This window comes from Lagenorhynchus albirostris, chromosome 19 (assembly GCF_949774975.1).
Source record: "Lagenorhynchus albirostris chromosome 19, mLagAlb1.1, whole genome shotgun sequence".
NCBI classification, from domain to species: Eukaryota; Metazoa; Chordata; class Mammalia; order Artiodactyla; family Delphinidae; genus Lagenorhynchus; species Lagenorhynchus albirostris.
Genome location: NC_083113.1, coordinates 31,943,307 through 31,964,814, shown reverse-complemented (window position 1 = coordinate 31,964,814; position 21,508 = coordinate 31,943,307). Strand labels below are relative to the sequence as shown.

General features: G+C 40.3%; 1 protein-coding gene across 5 annotated transcripts in view; it reads right to left on the bottom strand.

Moving 5' to 3' along the window:
- The window catches only part of BBS2 (Bardet-Biedl syndrome 2), a 31,803-nt gene that overhangs the window by 7,783 nt on the left and 2,512 nt on the right, over nucleotides 1-21,508 (bottom strand). The window contains exons 2-15 of one of the 5 annotated variants that reach the window (XM_060132160.1): nucleotides 18,626-18,857; nucleotides 13,910-14,031; nucleotides 13,359-13,421; nucleotides 12,468-12,545; nucleotides 9,045-9,149; nucleotides 8,875-8,961; nucleotides 6,068-6,203; nucleotides 5,697-5,836; nucleotides 4,668-4,812; nucleotides 4,411-4,582; nucleotides 3,584-3,647; nucleotides 2,207-2,338; nucleotides 1,583-1,720; nucleotides 108-220 (exon numbers count right to left, since the gene is read on the bottom strand). In XM_060132160.1, coding sequence (XP_059988143.1) covers nucleotides 108-220; nucleotides 1,583-1,720; nucleotides 2,207-2,338; nucleotides 3,584-3,647; nucleotides 4,411-4,582; nucleotides 4,668-4,812; nucleotides 5,697-5,836; nucleotides 6,068-6,203; nucleotides 8,875-8,961; nucleotides 9,045-9,149; nucleotides 12,468-12,545; nucleotides 13,359-13,421; nucleotides 13,910-14,031; nucleotides 18,626-18,857 — 1,727 coding nt within the window. Of the gene's footprint in view, nucleotides 1-107; nucleotides 221-1,582; nucleotides 1,721-2,206; nucleotides 2,339-3,583; nucleotides 3,714-4,410; nucleotides 4,583-4,667; nucleotides 4,813-5,696; nucleotides 5,837-6,067; nucleotides 6,204-8,874; nucleotides 8,962-9,044; nucleotides 9,150-12,467; nucleotides 12,546-13,358; nucleotides 13,422-13,909; nucleotides 14,032-18,625; nucleotides 18,858-21,508 lie in introns of all 5 variants that reach the window. The other 4 variants (XM_060132159.1, XM_060132163.1, XM_060132162.1 and 1 more) reach the window with 4 other exon arrangements.

The following is a 21,508-nucleotide window of genomic DNA, read 5'->3' as shown; positions in this document are numbered from 1 at the left end:
AAGTCTCTGTACCTATTTACACTCCTACTAGTAGCATCTGAGAGATGTTACTCCATATCGCTGATGCTTTCAACCACGTACCTGTCCTAGCCATGGTAAATACTCACATGTCCCTCATCAGACGAGCATCCTCAGCTCGAACCAGCAAACTTCGGATCAGATTAGAATTATCAGCCATGTCAGCACTGAGCTTCTGATGCACTGAGTGATATTCATCCACCTGGAGACCATGAACAGCCAGGAATTAGAAAGACCTCACAGGGACTTCCCTGGCAGTCCAGTGGCTAAGACTCTGAGCTTCCACTGCAGGAGCCATAGGTTTGAGCCCTGATCAGGGAACTAAGATCCCGCATGCCGCATGGTGGCCAAAAAAAAAAACAAAAAACCTCACAGGGCTTCCCTGGTGGTGCAGTGGTTGAGAGTCCACCTGCTGATGCAGGGGACACGGGTTCGTGCCCCGGTCTGGGAAGATCCCACATGCCGTGGAGCGGCTGGGCCCGTGAGCCATGGCCGCTGAGCCTGCGTGTCCAGAGGCTGTGCTCCACAATGGGAGAGGCCACAACAGTGAGAGGCCCACATACGGCCAAAAAAAAAAAAAAAGCCTCACAAGCGTCTTGAAAGCTAGATAAATTGAAAAGACGCTATGTATTATATACCGAGGCCCTTTTATTTCTTTTATTTAATTAATTAATTTTATTTTTGGCTGTGTTGGGTCTTCATTGCTGTACGCAGGCTTTCTCTAGTTGTGGCGAGCGGAGGCCACTCCTCGCTGCGGTGCATGGGCTTCTCATTGTGGTGGCTTCTCTTGCTGTGGAGCACGGGCTCTAAGCGGGCAATCTTCAGTAGTTGTGGCACATGGGCTCAGTAGTTGTGGCTTGCGGCTCTAGAGCACAGGCTCAGCAGTTGTGGTGCACGGGCTTAGTTGCTCCGCGGCATGTGGGATCTTCCCGGCCAGGGCTCGAACCCATGTCCCCTGCACTGGCAGGCGAATTCTTAACCACTGTGCCACCAGGGGAGCCCCGCCCTTTTCTTTCTGCCGTTCACTTGCCCCATCTTAACTATCTCCCGGGTTTCATCTCCTCCTGTGCTGCCCCCAACACTCAAAATGACATTCGATGTGAATCTTACCCACATCTTAGCAGCATGAGCCCAAGCAACACAAATATTAACATTTTAGAGAACTGGGGTAGGGATGTTGTTATAAGTGGGGACAAATCACAATCCTTTTCTTTTTTGATTTTGGGTTCTTGGAAAGCACTAAACCAAAAAGCAAAGTAGATACAACAGATAAGATGAAAGGCTAGCAAAGGAAAATGTTCATTTATTGTTTTTAAAGTGTCCCTCCAAACCAAACAGAAAGCAGGGTGCAAGAGCTAACCACTCACTTTTATAAAAGGTATCTTTTTAACTCATGAACTCTCCAATACTAGCTAAATTTTTATTTTAAGAATTTTCAAAAGTTCTTTAAAACATGACTATCATGTAACATATGTACATTTGTAGTACCACTAATTTAAAAGAAATATTTCAAACATTATTAGACCACAATGTTCTCTCAAATGCACCCACCAGGTGCCCTCACCTTAACTAGCACCTTTCGTAATTCCTCGAAATAGACAGGGAAATCGGCTTCTACCTGAAGGTCCTCAATAGCAAAAAATGATGCCATCGACTGGATGATATCACCAGCCAAATCAATATCATCAGTATTTATAGTGATCTATCCAGAGAAAAAAAGACAAGTTAGCATCCTTGGACATTAAAGACAAACTTGGCTGGAACTACCTGAAATTCCCCATATCTAGCACATTTATTGAACATAAATGTATATGTGGTGATAAATAAAGATAAGGTCTAGCCCTCAAGGAAATTACAAACCACATTAATTATTTCTAGCAGCAGGCAAAAAAAAATCAATCCTCTTGCCTTATAAACTGAACAACAAGGTCATTCAGAGAGGGAAAATGTTTTGTCCTCCTCTGTATTCCTAACCGTCCCAAATAAGGCAAGGAATGGGTGAAGGGAAGGGGGGAGAGAGGCAGAAAACCACTGTTCTAGATTATACGCCCGTGTCAGAGATGATAACACTAACAGACTAGGCTGAAACACGTGGTTTTATGACCTTCAGATTGGTTTCACCTGCCTCACTTTACACTGAACGTTAAATGTTAAGTGAGAAATCTGTGCCCGTGACAGTAAAAATTACCTCTCCACTAAGTTTTATTTTTATACACAGCTGGCCACCATTCCGTAAGGATGTGAAACACACTTGAAATGGAACATTCTGAATGTTAGTGTCCTCTGGTAACAGAAAGTTCTGGTTGAGCCACATAAAAACCTTCAAGATGAACAGGATGAAATGAATTTCCACTTTGAAAGTACAGTCATTATTAAGAGTTATCCTGCTTTCTAGTTTTACTCCTTGGAAAAACAAAACAAAACAAACAAACAAAAAACAAAGAATTATACTTCACCCCCACCAAGAAAACACTATTCACACTCCTTTTCCCCCCACCCCATGCATATTCTTAAGTAACGTTCATAATTATGTCTGGTCCCACAGCATGCGTAATTTTATAGCATTTTCTACTTAGACATAATCTTATATGCAATGTGGAAATGATTCAGGTATGAGGGTAATTCTGTTTACATGATAGCTCTTCTGTGGCTATATCCTGCTTAAAATCATTCCATTCCACTCTTTAAAAAATTTAAATGAAGTTTGCACACATACAGCACAAACACAGAGATACATCCACACTATAAGTAAATAATTAATTTTAATATAAATAATAATACTTTACAGTGGTTTGCAACACACGTTCCACATAAGATCCACCTGTGAGGCCTTTTGGAAGGGGCCACCTGTAGAGTTTCCTGTTTCACAGGCCAGGAAGGGGCCTGAGAATCTACATGACTAAAAGCCTCCCTGAGAATTCCAAAGTCCAGCCAATGTTAAAATCCACAGGTATTAGCCCTTTAAACTTTACAAAATGCTATTATACCAATTATGTAATCCTCAGAGACCCCCTTGTGAAGTAAGACTATCCTCACCTACAGATAAGAAAACTGGGGCTCAGACTGTTGAGGGGAATTCCATAAGATCGCTAAGAATTTACTAGTTAAGGTAGCACTTGAACCCCAAAAATGTTCCCGTTTCCAAGTCCCCACTCTCTTTCCATTCTGATGCACGCTCCTCTTGGAACACTAGATCCAACCACACTAAGACTATAAGAAAGAGAGGAATTGAAAACTGGGAAGAATTCACCTGTGACTAAGGATTGCTTAGGTAATAAATTATTAATAATTATTAATTATTACTAATAAATTATTCGAAATAAATATTTCTGAATTGATTATCAAAAATAAATGTTTTTGAATAATTTTTCAAAATGGGTGAAGATATTTTAGCAACATTTTTGGTACAGGTTATAAACAATCCAACTCCAGGCTACATAACCCTTTCATGTCATATTTACTGCTACCAAATAACACATTGATGTAATTTCCCCCTTTCTACAAAAAAAACATCCAAAGGATTCTAAAGTGCAAAAGTGTTGAAAGAGAAAAGCCAGATACTCACCCTCTGTGCCCGTTCTGTGATGATAAAGTTGACATAACTGAGCGGCTCACTGGCAGAGTCCGGGCTGGTCAGCACATACATGGAGAAACGGGGGAGTTGTCTTGTCAACTCAAACACATGAAACTGGGTGCTGTGGCCAACCAACGGAACACAAGAGAACTGTTTATGTAGAATTTATTTCAAAGGGCAAGGCCCAGAAAATAAATGTAACGTCACTACCAGGTCATCAAGCTGACATTTAAGGGTTTCAATAAAGAAACTCCCCCTGCCCAAAAAAGACTTGAGGGTTAAAGTCCCATATGTAATGGTGTTTGGGGTTTAGTAACATCGTGAGTCTGTGGCCAAAAAGTTCATTCCGTAAGATGTTACGGAAAACCCCGAACGAACTTTTTGGCCAACCCAATGCATGCCGGCACCAAGGGTTTAAAACACTCTAAAAGGAACGTGAAAAGGTTTTTATCTTCCAAAAATCTAGTGGTTTTCTTTCACTAGCTGAGGTTACATATGACTCTCATGTAAAGGTGCAACCTAACCTTGTAGTCTTAGTGGCCAAAACTAAATCATCCTTTAAATGTATTTTTGGAACTTTTGTGAATATGAGATCATCTGACTAAAACCAGAAATAAGCATCTTAAACTTATATACTCGTTATTTTTTTTGAAAGATTTCAAATTAGAGAAATAAGAGGTCACAGGAAACCTTGCCTGGGTGGGAAGAACCATTAAACGGCTTCTCCGGCCCCACAGAATCCATGACATAATGGGAAATCTACACATTTTGCTCTCTAACTGCTCTCTGGAAATGAACTGTGACTTGCAAAGGGTCACCTGCTCCTGTAGCCCACGAAGGTTTTCAAGTGCAGATCCACAGGGACATCTTTGGGAGGTGTAATTGGGATGCGGATGGAGCTGGAAAGGTTGTGAATGCTGGGATGCACCACGTGGCTTTCACCTAGAAAAATTCCCTCTGCAAAAATCAATACTGCTCGGATGATGGTGTCTGCAGGGAAGAGAGAAGACAGCAGTCCAAGAACCACTCCAAAATGGCACAGGTGCCAACACACCAGCTCCAAGTAACGACTTACCGTTAGAAGTGGAAATGCACAACTCTGCATGGGCAGCCTGCGCCTCGCTCCCCAGATTGACGGAGAGGGCAGTGTGGAGCTTGGTGTTGGCCGGGATGATGCCCCGATGCCCATCAGCCTCATTCAGTGGACTGCTCAGTTCGGCCTGCAAAACGCCCCACCCACTTCCAGCTCAGTCACCGGAACAGTGAACTCATGTTAATTTTAAATAACATGGCTATTTAGCTTCAGATGACAGATCCCCCATCATCTTATTCACCTGATTCTTTAGACTTCAGAGGACTCACCTCATTAGTGCTCTCACTCTAACCTGGCTTTTTCCCCCGAAGGAAAATACTCTCATCCCTTCCTGTGGTTAGGGTCCAGTGTCCCCCAGCGTGTCTTTTACATTTGTCTGCATTTCTTTTAGTAACTAAAGAAATTCACTTAGTATAGCAAATTCAAATACAGTTATGCATCATGGGACAAATTAAAATCCTACTCCCCAGCTCATCCTCCAGCCAGTTTGGTACATACATGTACATATACACACACGCACGCACACACAGAGCTTCTGCAGTTGTCAATTTTTATGTTATTTGTTGTTGAAAAAGATAAGTTACTCTATACATATTGTTCTCGCTTCCTTTCATTCAGTAATACCACAGATACCCTTCCATATCAGTCCCCATATATATACTTCATTCTTTTGGGCTGCTTAATATTCCCCAGCCCACAGTCCCTACTACTGATCAAAAGTTAAGTTGCTTCCAACTGTTCCCTGCTACAAATAGTGCTGCAGTAAATGTCTCTGAACACTCATGCAAATATTTCCATAGTTTAGCTGCCCAGCAGTGGAATTTCTAGGTTAAAGGATACACACCCTCTTCATTCGGACACTAGCAAAAAGGTAAACCATCTGGGCTTCCACCAGCGGGGAGGGGGAGCCCACACCGTGGCAGACGCTGAAACTCTTCTTTCACAGCTGCCAATCCTCCTGGTCATTCTCAACTTCTCAGACTCCCATGGGCCCTCCACATTAGGACCTACCTTGGCATTGTCCTCATAGTTACGGAGCTCCAGCAACAGGTTCTGCTTTTTCTGACTCAGCTCTCGGATCAGGTCCTGCTCTACGCTGGTGTCCATGAGGTTCCCTCTCATCTCAGCTGTGTCTGGCAGGTAGCCCCGGACTGACAAGAGGAAACAACACTCACCAGACTGAGGGATAAGCCCAGGTACAGCCAGGTCTACTTTTAAGTCATCAATTACCTGTTCTTAAAAGCTAAGTTTTCATTTCCCCAACTTAGGTGAATTTATTAGGATGAAAGGATATCAACACAAACACTTTATAGTGGAATTTCCCGGTATTCGGACCCAAATCAAAATCTGACTTTTCAAGGATTTTTCCTGTCCCGATTTACTTTCCCCATCCACCGAGCAGCAGATTAACTGTATGTGGCCATCCATCCGGTAATCTCCCTCCACCACACCAGCAACTGCAGAAGAAAAGTTGTCCTTAAAGATGACCTCCCCAGTTCGGTCACTTCGAGCATCGACCTAAAAATAAAACAAGAACTTGAAAAATAGCTTATGCTACAGTTTTTTAAAAATAACACAAAATTTTAAAGTTGAATCAGCTTTAAAGTCAGCTATGGTCTAGAAGTTTTCAAGAGTATTCCATGGGGCCCTGTGGCTTCTCAGGACGTACCTACGACCATCAGGGCCAAGGGGCCACAATCAGCTCTGTTTTCTTTTTCTTATTAAGTAAAAGCTGTTTTACATACTGGCCTGCACATAGTACTTCCTTTGAAGAAGTGGGTTGCCTGAGAGGCAGTACATTTAGAATATACAGGACAGTGCAAAAGTCCAAACTGCGTGGGTCTGAATTCCAGCTTTGCCACTGGGGGCTTTTTTTGCCTGTGGGATCTTGGACAAGTCTCTTAACCATTCTGTGCTTGGCCTCCTCATCTGGAGGTCAAAAACTGATTGATCTGGAGATCAATAATAAGAACATGAAGAAAATAACTGTATCCACACCTCAGAGGTGTAATGAGGCCTAAAGGAATTAACACGTGGTAAGCACTCAGAACAGGGCCTGGCACATAGAGGCATACAAGACATGTTAGCTCTATATACAAATTTTATCTTTACTATATGTAAATATATACAATATAGTTATAGCTAAAGTTTGAAAAATGCCAACCTAGCCCAATCTTCCACCATATAACCTTTTGTAATAGCCCTGTTTAAGAGTCCCTCTTCCGGGACTTCTCTGGTGGTCTGGTGGTCTCAATGCAGGGGGCCCGGGTTCAATCCCTGGTCAGGGAACTAAGATCCCACATGCCGCAACTAAGAGCCCGCATGCTGCAACTAAGATCTGGTGCAGCCAAATAAATAAATATTTTCTAAAAAAAGAGTCCCTCTCCCACATACACTACTGAGACACCTCAGAGAGCCCTACTATCCTCTGAGTCTCCTCTTCCCAAGGGAGGCAAATAACCAACCCATCAGAAACAAAAGCATCTCAGAACGACAATGAAGGATAACCACTTAAAATGATGACTTTGTTCTAAGAACATATGCATTATATTAATAAAAGCCTAGCTACAGAAAATCTAATAGGGCAAGCATCTCAGTGACCACTATTTCTGTCTTCATAAACATCCTTCTGGGCAAAACTTTGCAATGAAAAACACTAATTTAGGTCATAGCTTACTACTAGTTCCTACCCCTTGTCTGAAGAATACCATGCTCTTAATAACAACATCAGTTAAGGCTGAAAATTATGGATGCTAAAGCCTGTAAGGTAATGAATGGCCCGTATTAACCAAAGCTCTTCGCACAGTAACAGAACCCTCGAACTCAGATTGAACTGAACTTGCTTCTTTCTCACTACTCCATGGCCTTCAGCATTGCATTTCCACAATATTTAGCAAACAAGAGGGTTCATTTGCTAACTAAGAAACAGGACTACGAATTTATATTTCTGTGGATTTTCTATTCTTTTGCTTTATCCAACATGAAGGTTTTGCCTTGGAAGAGAAGATGAGCCTCCAACTCAACAAATGACCTACTAAAGAAAAAGTCAGTTGACTAGTCACAGTTAATTTAGTAATTTTGTACCTATATTCACCTGTTGGATCTGTATATTTTCCTTTCAATGCTATTTCTGTTAAGTGCAGATATCAACTTTTCTACTTATATAATGAACTGTATAGTTTTCTTATCTTTTTTATGCCCTACAACAGATTATATAATAGAAATTTCTTAAAATTTTGAAAGCATTTAACGAGAAAAACATCTAGGTCGAGTCAGATCTGAAGGTTACTTTTGATAACTTCTCAAGTCAAGTAGTTTCTAATTCTCGAATCAACCATAATAATTTATATTCCTCCAGAACAGGGTCCCCTTTATGGATTTTCAAGTTTCTTAATAAGCAACTACATGGTCTTCTTTTATCATTTTTAACATCCACTACCAAAGACAAAACCAAGTGGAGAAGTAGCAACCAACGTAACAGTTTTTTAGAATCTGTTTTTCACACAACACCAAAGGAAGGTTACAAGGCACTGGCCAAAAGTAAAGAAAAATCAAAGAAGAAAAGATAGAATTAGCTGATCTCCTCCAGGCAATCGGCACTGACAGATGAAAGAGCTAGGGCAAATGGTATCCATGGAGATCTGACAGCTACTGAAGCAGTTGCTAACAAGATAATCCTGACTTGCCAAAAGACTGTAGAAAATTCTGATTTGAAGTTAAAAAAGGAGAGAAGCAAAAAAATTCTATTTTGAAGTTCTAGCTCAGAAAACAATATGCTAACATAATTCTTCCCATTAATTCTGTTTTTAGTCAGACTTGAAGATTTACTAGAAAAGAGCTATACATAGTTCACTATTAGCTTATTAAAAATCCTTTTTTTTTAAATGTGCTTATGCTTAGGATCAACCTGATTAAATTGATTCTCATTCCTTCAAGGAAGAGATTTAGAAAGAACCTTCCTAGAGATTTTCCCCCAAATAGCGCTTATGAGACGGAAAGGACACTCACTCACTCTGCAGTGTTGATAACTAGAGCAAGAATAAAAATACATGGGAAGATTATAAAGTTACATTTGAAAGCACAGCCAAGGAACTCAAGTTTATATTCTCATGTTACTGCTGAGTCATACAGCCAATGTATCTCAGACAATTATTACTTTAAATCATACTTGAACTCTGTTTAAACTTACCTTCCCATTGGACCAACCGGTTATCAGTTCACACACTCCATCAGAATTAAGGTCAAAAGCATGAATGCTCATGGCATGGTTTTTGGACTGAAAAGGAATTTCAACAATTAGTACATAAGTCTCTCAATAAGTATAAAATCCCTGAATCTCAGAGGCTTAATCATACTAACTTTAATTCTCCAGTATCGGGCTGTTTTGTCATAAACTCCAACTGTGCCATTGGAAAGGGCATAACCAAATCGACTGCCATACATGGGACAAAGAGAGGTGATTATCTGCAAAAAATAATGATAAACACACAGTTCATTAAGGCTCAATTTAGTGCAAAGTGTGGCTTTATAAAACTGCATGGCTTGGGGGCTTCCCTGGTGGCGCGGTGGTTGAGAGTCCGCCTGCCGATGCTGGGGACACGGGTTCGTGCCCCGGTCCGGGAAGATCCCACATGCCGCGGAGCGGCTGGGCCCGTGAGCCATGGCTGCTGAGCCTGTGTGTCCCGAGCCTGTGCTCCGCAACGGGAGAGGCCACAACAGTGAGAGGCCCCGCATACCGAAGAAAAAACAAAAACAAAAACTGCATGCCTTGCTATAAGTATGTTAAAATTAGATTTAAATGCACTTCCAAACCATTAGAGGGGAATGCATTCCCCTTCTCTATGAGCCGTGTCATCTATTTCAGAGTTGGATAATCAAAATTAAATAAACTCACAAAATTTACTGTTTTAGACTGAGCATATGTAGCAAGTTTCAACAAATTAGTATTTTTTAAATAATAAAATTAAGGAATCAAGGAGGGAATAAGCCACGTACACAAGATCTGGAATATGTACAATAGATGTTATACACACTAACTCAAAATGTTTTAATTATTCCAGTTTCCTTAACTTATGATACCCTACAGTCTAAATTTTAAAAGGACTTGTAAAATCCACAATTAAACATCTTTTAAGTGTATACTTTTCTATGACATAATTTATTGTTTGCTAGAGATGAAAGACATTTTTTAGAAGAAAATATAATCCTTTGAAAAGCAAAAACCCAGCACGTGGATTTCGGTATGTATCTAACAATATATATAATGTATATATTATACTGAAATATTTATAGAATTATTAGAGGATTTAACATACTTAAGAGGATAAAATTTTAGATACTGAAAAAAATTATCCTTAAAAGTTAAAACCAAAGTTTAATGACATCTATGATCCTGCAGATCTACTTCCTAATTCTGACAATAATACAAGAGATATAAAGAAATAAATTGTGTAAAGCAGAGAATAGTTATGTAATTTCTTCTACACCTACAGCTTTTCTATAAAACCACCCACTTCACTTAACTGAATACAAAGTGCTGGGTAGGACTCCAGAATTATTTAGCTCAAGGCATTCTTTTGGCAGTGCTGTTCAACTGCCAAATAAATTATAATTTTGCTGATGTGTGAAAAGACATTTGAACTAGGAGCAAAATCAAACCAAGAGGACAGGAAAACAGCCCTGAAATGCACAATCTTATGAAGTCCACATTTTCGTAAATTTAGCCCCAGTTTCCCTCGGTCCCTTAGTCCTTCATTAGCTCACTAGTTTCTTCTTTTGCGGACTAGAGGATCAAGAGGCACCTCAAATCCCTTGCTCTATTTCATGTTCTTCTGTCCTTTTCCAGGATTTAGGAAAGAGGTGTTTCAAAGAATGCACTCCCCTCACATCTAGTATTGACAATAAACAGAAATCCAACAACACCTCAATGATTCCCTAAAAGAGAAAAGATTTACTACAAAAATTTTTTTAAACAAAAAAATTTTTTTTAATTTATTCATTTATTTTTGCCTGCGTTGGGTACTCGTTGCTGCTCACAGGCTTTCTCTAGTTGCGGCGAGCGGGGGCTACTCTTCGTTGCGGTGCACAGGCTTCTCGTTGTGGCGGCTTCTCTTGTTGCGGAGCACAGACTCTAGGCACGCGGGCTTCAGTAGTTTTGGCACGTGGGCTCAGTAGTTGTGGCTTGTGGCTCTAGAGCACAGGCTCAGCAGTTGTGGCGCACGGGCTTAGTTGCCCCGCGGCATGTAGGATCTTCCTGGACCAGGGCTCGAACCCGTGTCCCCTGCATTGGCAGGCGGATTCTTATCCACTGCACCACCAGGGAAGTCCCAATTTACTACAAATTTGAATGAAAGGGAAATGGTAATGCAGGACACAGCACCTACAGGCCAGTGATTCTCAAGTTGTTTTTTTAACAGGGTGGTGGCAACCCCCTTCCAGAATCTAATGAAAGCTAAGGATCTTCTCTCTAGAAAAGCACACATTAAACACATACACATAAACAAAACCGCCCCCATATGGACACACATCTTCAGACTGTTGCTTTTGGCACTCACTTCTCCCCTTCATTTTCCTCCATCCAAAGCTATTAGTTTACAACCATGATAACTAAGACTGCATAAATAGTAAGTCGAAGTAAAAATCTATAATAAAGGTAAACCAGTTAAAACTGATTGATACCACTTTTATATATCAATATGCAGGTTTTGCTTTGTGGTCTCCCTTCTGTAGTCAGGGAAATAGAAGCCTGACGTCCCTAGACAGCTTTGTAAGTGGCGAGAAGCGAGGATGAGTAGCCAAGGTGAGTTCTGAGGCTGGTGCCCTCAAGCTTTTCTGACACAGATTCCCAAGCACCACCTGATTCAGTTTTGCACAGTCCCATCATTTTGATCTCCAAGACTTCCTTCTGTTTTTTTTTTTTTCTGTCCATTTACAATGGTCACAGCCATTGCTCCTTTATCCCTTTCTCCTTCCTTAATTCAGAATATCCTAATTCTTTTTTCTGTTTCCATCTTGCCCAATCCTGAAAAACCAGCAGCAAATAAATATCCTAAGAATACCAAAACTACAAAGGATGAGAGTAATCTTCACTGTTTTAAAAAAAAAACTCTTTAAGAAACATCTCAGGTTCAATTACATGAGTAATTCTAATCACAAAGAAACTAGTCAAGTTCTCTAACATCTGATTTCTAAGTTTACCTATAGAAATGTGCCTAAGAAGTACTTAATTTGAATTAAGAGAAAAAGTATAAAAATCTCATTTACACACTTTATTCAATATTCAACCCCATTTAAGACACATGAGGAGGAGGAGGCACAAAGCTTCAAATCCTGACCATATGCCACTTAACAGCCATGAGCTTGTGAGAGAAACTTAACAGGGAAACTTAACATGTTCCCTCATCTGTAAAATGAGAACTAATAATACCTTCATAACAGGGTGGTTGTAGGATGAGTAAGTTCAGTGCCTGGCATATTTCAGGTGCACAATAAATGGTTGCTATTATTATCAGTAGCATGTATTAACTCATTAAAAGAAATACCTTTATGTGCTCAATAATTTTTCTCTTTTCTCTTAATCAGTCTTTTCAAGATATATCTTGATAAATGATATTTAAAATGCTTCTTTCTCTGTATTGCACAACTCTGTTTAATCCCCACAGTTTTTACCCTAAAACTGTCTGGGTTGTGAGAAGATGTCCCGGCACTCTCCTTTAATGTTACATTTGACTATGCTAATCTGTCAAGGTTATCATAATTCTGATACCTTCTTACACTTCTTACCTCTGTTTCTGTCATTTCTGCCACAATCTCATCTTCTTTAAAAACTCGGATATCAAAATCCTCAGATCCAACAAGAAGCTGAAAGGAAAAAAATCATACATATTTAGTTCAGCGAGTGAACACAGCAAAATTTCCAAAACTAAAACAAAAAAATCGCATGATACTTCGTATGTTCCTACAGCCACCCAGGAGTTCCAACTTCCCAGCAATGTGATGCTCAGAAAGGTTCCTTCCATTGAGAAGGTTAAGATTCAGTCAGTGAAGAAAAAGTGGTTACTATAGATCCTGCCATGTGGGCTGCACCTCCTACCCAGAACAAGTTCTTTCACCAGGCACCTGAAAATGTGCTTGGTTTGGTGTCTGTCTGCCTGCAGGTGGAAGCCTTGTTTCAAAAGCCAGAGCCCAGTATCCGTGGACAAGTGGAGGGTAAGTCAATGCCCAACACAGTACTTCACGGGCTGCTCAAGAAGTTAATTTCTAGAGAAACCATTAGAATAGTTTAAAAAGGCTAAGAGCCAATCTCTAAAACTTTCAGATTCCTGAAAAAGTTGGCTAAAACTGAGAACTAGGTACAATTTAAAAGCATTGGAATCAAGTTATAAGACTGTGAATTTGACTGCGATACCATCAAATGTTCTGCCTTCTCTCCCTGTCAGGTGTCTTTGAAACATCGTGGTCTTGATCTCTGTATTAGACAAACACAAGTAAATTATTGTTGAAAAGAGAGGAGAAAGACGAATGAGGCCAGTTAGCTCATCATTTAGGCAACAGAGCACCAAAATCACCTGTGAGAAGCTAACAGCTCTCTCAACACTAATGTCACCGTCATGGGAAAATGTCTGTACTCAGCTGAGAAGTATACACAAGTGAAGTATCTCCTCCCGCACATACCTCTTTCTTCCCATCACCATCAAAGTCACACAAGGCCAAGGAATGAACATTATCTCCAGTAACCTGAAAATAGAACCAAAATCATTACTATACCATCTTTTTTCACTTAAGCCAAACACAGGAGCTACATGAAGGAGAGGATGATACAAACCACTAATTTAAAACTCTAATTACTCATATCCTTTTTTTCTTTTCTTTTTTTTTTGCAGTACGTGGCCCTCTCACTGTTGTGGTCTCTCCCGTTGCGGAGCACAGGCTCCGGACGCGCAGGCTCAGCGGCCATGGCTCACGGGCTCAGCCGCTCCGCGGCATGTAGGATCTTCCCGGACCGGGGCACGAACCCGTGTCCCCTGCATCGGCAGGCAGACTCTCAACCACTACGCCACCAGGGAAGCCCTCATATCCTTTTTTTAAACGTACAGAATTATAAACATTGTTCTATTTTGTTTCTATTATTCAGTACAGTTAGTGGTAAAAAACAAACAAGACCTAAAGAATATTAAAAGTAAAAACGTTTAAGAGTACTAAAGAGAGTATTTCGTTCTTCATACCGTCCAAAAGAGATCATTTCCTTCATGATCGAAACCCTGCAGAGCACAATTTCCACCAATAATTGCAAGAGGAGAGGAAATGTCTCCCAATGTCCCCAGCACAATTGCATTGGCCCCATCTGCTACCTAAGAAGGGAAAAAAGACAGAAACTCTCAAACACAATGCTGCACGGGCACACTGGAGATAACATATATCCCTCTTTTTATTTAGATACTCAGAGTCATCTGTCATCATTTCTGAGAAGCCACATGGTCTCCTGAGAGGCAGGCCAGGGCTGTCCACTGAGGACCGTGTCTGTGGCTTAGGCGTGCTCATGCAAGGATGAGCACAGACCCAGGATACACTCAGGCCTTTGGTCTCTCACACTAACCTGCTACGATAACCTGCTACAAAATCCCAGGCTCTCTTGGACCACCAGGCTCTAAAGGCCAAATTCCCCAGAGAATCAAGACTTATGCCTTTAAACACCCAAACTTTTGTAACCTATTTTAACTATTTTAGATGGAAATCTTTTTTTTTTTTTTTTTTTTTGCGGTACGCGGGCCTCTCACTGCTGCGACCTCTCCAGCTGTGGCGCACAGGCTCCGGACGCACAGGCTCAGCGGCCATGGCTCACGGTCCCAGCCGCTCCGCGGGATCCTCCCGGACCGGGGCACGAACCCGTGTCCCCTGCATCGGCAGGCGGACTCCCAACCACTGCGCCACCAGGGAAGCCCTAGATGGAAATCTTTTTAATACTTATTACTCAGTTCTCTTACTACTGCTCTTTTTAATTGTAAAGTAAATTGTAAAGTACTAAAAACTACAAACACCTATAGACCCACCATCCAGAAATAATAAGTGTCTTGACTTCTTGAATAAAGTACATAAGCACAATTTAATTTATTTTTGGAAGATTCGAGGACATCTTTGTAAACACTGTTTATTGTATAGGAAAATAGTCCTTACTTACATAATCTTTAAGTAGGAAAACTATAGAAAATAGATTGGCTATAAAAGAAAGAAAAGAATTCATAAGCCAAAACTACTAACTGGTCAATCAATCAATCAAGTTAAAAGGTAAAAAAAATAAACTGGGAAAAATAACTGCAATACATAGGACAAAGAGTTAATATTTCTTGTTAATAAGAGTTAATACAAAGTAAATAAGAAATGGGTAAACACACCCCAAGCAAAACTAAATAAATAAAATAAACAGGAAATTCACAAGAGAAGAAATACAAATAGCCAACAAGGATGAAAAAATGTTCATTCCACAATACATCATTTTCCACTTTCCAGATTAGCAAAGATGAGACCTATTGTTCATTAGGGTGTGATAAAACAAGCACTCTCATATTCTGAGGGGGAGGTGGGAAAACAGTAGTCTTTCTAGAGAGCAGTTTAGCAATATCTAACAAAAATTTCACTTAGAAAAGGTTTTTAACTCAGCAATTGTAAAGCTGAATTCTTGTGATCATTAATTTTATGTGTCAACTTGGCCAGGCCATGGTACCCAGATATTTGGTCAAACATTATTCTAGACATTTTTTAGATGAGATTAACATTTAAATCAGTAGACTCTGAGTAAAGCAGATTACCCTGTAGAATGTGGGTGAGCCTCATCCAATCAGTTGAAGGCCTAAATAGAAAAAAGATTGACCTGCCTTGAGGAAGGAAGGATCCTGCCACCAGACTGCCTTTGGACTTGAGCTTCAGCATCAGCTCCTTCCTCTGTCTCTATCCTGCTGGCATACCCTGCAAATTTTGGACTTGCCAGCCTCCACAAGTGCATGAGCCAATTCCTTAAAATAAATCCATCTCCACTCCCTCTCTCTCTATATATACACATCCTATTGGTTCTGTTTGTCTGAAGAATCCTAATACAGTCCTAAACTCAATTTCAGTCTTATACAAAAATACAACAGTATCTTTGTCACACTGAAATAGGCAAAGATTTCTTAGGACAGAAAGAGCACTAACCATTAAAGAAAAAATTGATCAGCAAGACTTCATCAAAATTGAAAACTTTTGCTCATCAGAAGATACCTACCTATTGGAATGAGCCACGTATTGAGAGAAAATATTTATTTTACATGAATCTGACAGAGAACTTGTACCCAGTATATCCAAAGACCATCTACGAATCAATAATACACCCAAACTACCAATAAAAATAGGCAAAAGACAGATGATTCACAAAAGAAGACATACCAATAAGAAAAAGCACAAGAAAAAGTGTTCTACATCACTGGTCACAAGGAAAATGCAAAATGAAACCACAGTAAGATACTGCTTCACACCTACTAAAATGACTCAAATTACAAAGACTGGCAACACCAAATGCTGACAAGAAATGTGGAACAAATGGAACTCTCACACATTGCTGACGGAAGTGTAAAACGGTACAACTACTCCTAGGTATTCACCCAAGATGAACTAAAACATATGTCCACAAAAAGACTAGGACAAAAATGTTTACAGCAATTTTATCCATAATTGCCCCAAACTGGAAACAACCCGGATGTCCATGCCACATGTCCATCAACAGAACAATAAACAAATTGTGGCATATTCACACAATGGAATTACTATTCGGCAACAAGAAAGAACTACTGGTAGGGACTTCCCTGGTTGTCCAGTGGGTAAGATGCCATGCTCCCAATGCAGTGGGCCCGGGTTCGATCCCTGCTTGGGGAACTATAGCACACACGCATGTAGCAACTAAGAGTCAGCATGCCGCAACTAAGAGTCTACATGCTGCAACTAAGAGCCCGCATGCTACAACTAAGACCCGGTGCAGCCACAATAAATATTAAAAAAAAAAAAAGAACTACTGCTAAATTCAACAAGTATGATTCTCACAGACGTTAAGTGAAAGAAGCCAGACACCAAAGTACATTCTGTATGATTCCATTTGTATGAAGTTCAAGAACAGGGAAAACTAATCTAAGGTGACAGAAATCAAAACAGTGAATATCTATAGGGAATAGGAATTGACTGGAATGGGGCACAGCAAAATTTTCCGAAGTGATGAAAATGTTCTACTGGGTTGGCCAAAAAGTTGCTCGTTCCGGTTTTTCCATAAGATGCTTCCATAACACCCCCGATATATTTTTATTGGGGGGTGTTGATTACAGGGATCAAAACTCATTGAACTGAACACTTAAGGTTTGTGTATCTCACTGTATGTACATTTTACCTCAATTAAAAAATACCAAAGGAAAAAAACTTCATTTCTAAGAACTTACCCTTAGGAAATAATATCAATTGTAATAGAGAAACTATGGAAATAACATAAATATGAAACAATATGGAAAGGGTTAAACAAATTATGATATATTTTAACACAATGAAATACTATAGAGCCAATAAGAATAAAGCATAGATATATAGTAACTTCAATATAAAGTTCAATACAGTACACATATTTCTGAATAAAAAGGCCACATGTAATATCCAGGGAGTAGAAGCAACCCAAATGTCTATTAAATGATGAATGGATAAATAAAATGTTGTTTATACATACAATGGAAAATAACTCAGCCATAAAAAGAATGAAGTATGACACATGTAACAAAATGTCCAGAATAGGGCTTCCCTGGTGGCGCAGTGGTTAAGAATCCTCCTGCCAATGCAGGGGACACGGGTTTGAGCCCTGGTCCAGGAAGATCCCACATGCCGCGGAGCAACTAAACCCATGCGTCACAATTACTGAGCCTGCGCACCACAACTACTGAAGCCCACGCACCTAGAGCCCGTGCTCCGCAACAAGAGAAGCCACTGCAACGAGAAGCCCATGCACTGCAACGAAGAGTATCCCCTCTTCCCCGCAACTAGAGAAAAGCCTGCGCGCAGCAACGAAGACCCAACACAGCCAAAAATAAATAAAATAAATAAATTTATAAAAGAAAATGTCCAGAATAGGCAAATCTATGGAGACAGAAAGTAGACTGGTGGTTGCTTAAGGATGAGAGGTTGGGGAAAATGGGGAGTGACTACTAATGGGTATGGGTTTTTTTCTGGAATGATGAAAATGTTCTATAATTGATTGTGGTGTAGTTACACAACTCTCTGAATAAACCACTGAATTGTATACTTTAAATAGGTGAATTGTATGGTATATGAATTATATCTTAATAAAGCTATTATAGAAAAAAAGTAAAAGGCTACATGTATATAGTATGATCCCATTTTGTAAAAAAAAAAAAAACCACTCACAAATACTTAGTAAAAAGTCGGGATAACTCAATTCAAGAGTTAAGTGCTATTTCCAAATGAAGAAACCATGCGTAATTATTTTTATTTTGCTTCTATATCTTTTTATAATAAATTTGGATTATCTGAGTATTAAAGTTGCAGTAGCCTGTAGATGGCAGGCTACAGTAAGTGCTCCTCCTAGAAACTACTATACTAAACTTTAATGCAAAGCCACCAGGAGTCCTGTTTGCTGGCTCCCTGGCTGTTGGCAGAACTCTCAATGGCAAATCTTGACAGATGGTAGTAGCACAGATATACCTCCTGAGAGATAAACTGGAGTGTCAAAAAGTGGTTACCAACCATGACCAAATAAATGTCAAGTACAGAAAGGAGATGTAAATGGCAAAATCCGCATGTTTTTTAACTACAACAACCACATAAAAATCCAAAATAAATGTCTGATCTCTTTTAATCATAAAAAAGAAAAAGTGGACACTAATGGGTAACGGAAGTTTTATGGTTATAAAGGGGTATACTTGCCTCTCTGTAGAACAAATCTGAATTATTGTAGACATCATAAGCCAGAAGATTAGTCTGTGTCCCCACTAAAAGAGCATCATAGCCAAGTTCAGGGTTCAATACTCCTGCAGTCAGGCAGCTGACTGCCTGGTTAATGTTGAGAAGTGAAACATCAGACTCCAGGGGGCTCTGGAAGACCCTGGATGCACTGAAATGCTGGCTCCGGGTATGAGGGTTGTGAATAAAAACCTAAAACAAAAACAGTTAATTACATCCCCTTAAAATACCAAAAATGTAAGATTAACATACATCTTTTTAAAAAAGACTCAGGTTATTAACAGATATCAACATTAACAAGAAGTGACTTTAATCATCTACAAAACTTAAAACGCCCATACACAGTTCTGTGCATGGCTGGCTTTCAGTCACTGAAAACTGTGGAAACCCAGTGGTTCTTACCCTTATAAAGAACAAGGTAATAGCCAAGATCTAGTTGTTGCTTCCCAGGGCAGCTTATATACTACCCACCAGTAGAGTGTTAAAGCACTCTTACAAACCATCCTTTTCCTGGTCAACCTGTAGGAAGCTGCTACCAGCTACCATGTGATTGCTACACACGAAGATCAGAGAAAATAGAATAATAAACACTTCCTTTAGTATCTTCCATCCAAGCACCTAACTAACTCACTTCCTAACCCTTAAAACTCGTAGGTAGTAGATTTTTCTTACAAACCTAAACTGAGTCACACAAAGCAAGCTTCTTGAAGGCTTTCATAGTCTATACTAGTAAGACAGAATTAAATAATTAGCTCAAAGTTAATGAATTTAGCAGTTTCAGCTGTCATAAACAATCATCTGAGTATCCCTACAAACCTTTAAATTTCCTTGGGCTTCTGTAAAAGGAGGTTTAGACTAACACATGCATTCTCAGATATTGCTCTCAAGATGCGTGGCTGGGTTTGGCGTGGGGGGGATCTTATACATTAGAATGTATAGAATATACATTAGAATAGATCTTATACATTATAAAAACTGATATACTGCATATCTGTGGTATTAAAATTTCATTAGGGAAATTTTAACTTTCTGAAAAAAGCTCCATGGGAGGCAATATGGAAAAAAAGTAAAGGATGAGAAACCGCACTAGAGATGCCTTAAGCCCCTTCTAGTTCTAAAATTTGCTAATGTTAAATGAGCATTTCACCCCTTGGTATAAACCTGTAACCAGGCGAGGCCAGTCTGGTTGCTCCACTCAAACAGCCAATACTCGAGAGACAAGCGTTGGTGGAAAAGGAAACTTTGCTTTACTCAAGAGGCCAGCAACCTGGGAAGATGGTGCACTAATGTCCTAAGACCACCTCCAAGTTGCCAGTTAGGAGACAAAGGTTTTAAAGGCGGTGTGAGGGAGGGATCCGCAGGGTGCATGAGCAGCTCATGCACAATTCCTGGATTGGTTGGCAACAAGCTGAAGTTTCAAGCATCACCTATCTTCTGGCTTCAACCGGTCTGGGGTCTATGTGCTTGTGATCAGTAGTTTTCATCTGGTAGGAGTCTGCTCCCTGTAAAAACAGCTTAGGAATGTGTGTCAGACTTTTATAGCTTTCGGGGAACTGGGAGCTCCCCGTGACTCTTTATGGCTGGTTTAGAGTCTAAATTGTTGCCAGTTTCCCAGCTCAACAGCTTGTTTCTCCATCTTCCCATTCCTAATAATTAACTCTTGAGCCAGCCTTCTGAGACTCAGGGCAGGCCTGGGAGACTAAAGCTTTTCTAGAAACAAGAGGCAGGTGGAGGACATGGAGGGGAGGGGTCTGTCCCAGGAAGCCCCCATAGGGTCCAGCTTGGTTACAATGCCTGCTTTTCTTTGATAATCCTCAATCCTGAGGAGGAACAGGTGTGGAACAAGAAAGGAAACAAAGTTTGGGATAGAGAAGTTAATTATAAACTCCTGCAGAGGAACTCAGTTTTAGGAGACTCGGTTTTAAATCCAAGCAGGATTAGTTTTAAATTATTATCTAAACAAGGTAACCTATTCGACAAAAAATAATTTTTAAAAGATTGGTTAGAAACATAGAGATAGTGTGTGTAGCTACTGAATACTGTGTTCATGTTCTCATTTGTGTAATACTTTACAACATGCTTTTATCAACATTACTGCATTTGGTCCTCACAACAACATTTGGTCCTCCTGATATACAGAGGAGGTCAGAAGGGTTAAGGCCCTTTCCCAAGGTCTCACCACTGATAAGTGACAGGGCTAAGATGCAAGCCTGGTGTCTGGCTCCAGTAATCTCTAGCCACATCTTCCTTCCTTTTATAACAGTTCTGAACAAAAGAATTCTTACAGAGTCTTCTAGTAATTAGACAGGCTGAGAAAGAACTGGAGGAAAAATAACCTGTGGACTTCATGTTCACTGTTATTGGGATGAAAAGAGTTTGGAGGTTGCTGTCATGAGCAAGAGTCCCAGGAGTCTGGTTTCTCCCTAGTTCCCCTCCTGCTGTTTGTTCTCTGCATACAGCAATCAGTGCCCTGGAGACTCACCTGTCCCTCAGGCTCAGTCACACAACAAACAGATCACTCCCAGTGCCTTCAGCCAAAGGACTGGCTGAAGTTCACATCTCTGTTCTGGCTGAGGGGGTGTTGCTGACAATATAAATTCCAACTAGGCCCTCCAATTCCACGGTGAGAGGAAACCTGTCCCCCGATGAACTAATGTTCATCCTGCAAGAAACCCCTTTTTAAAACATCCTTGCTCAGGTTCAGAGACCAGATCCCAATAAGTCAGCCCCCCATTCACAACAGAGTCCCACTGAAAATGACAAAATCCTGTTTTTAGAGACACGGACCCCGACAGTCAAGGAGGGCTTTAGCCTTACCTGCAATGTTTGTTTTTAAAGGAAAA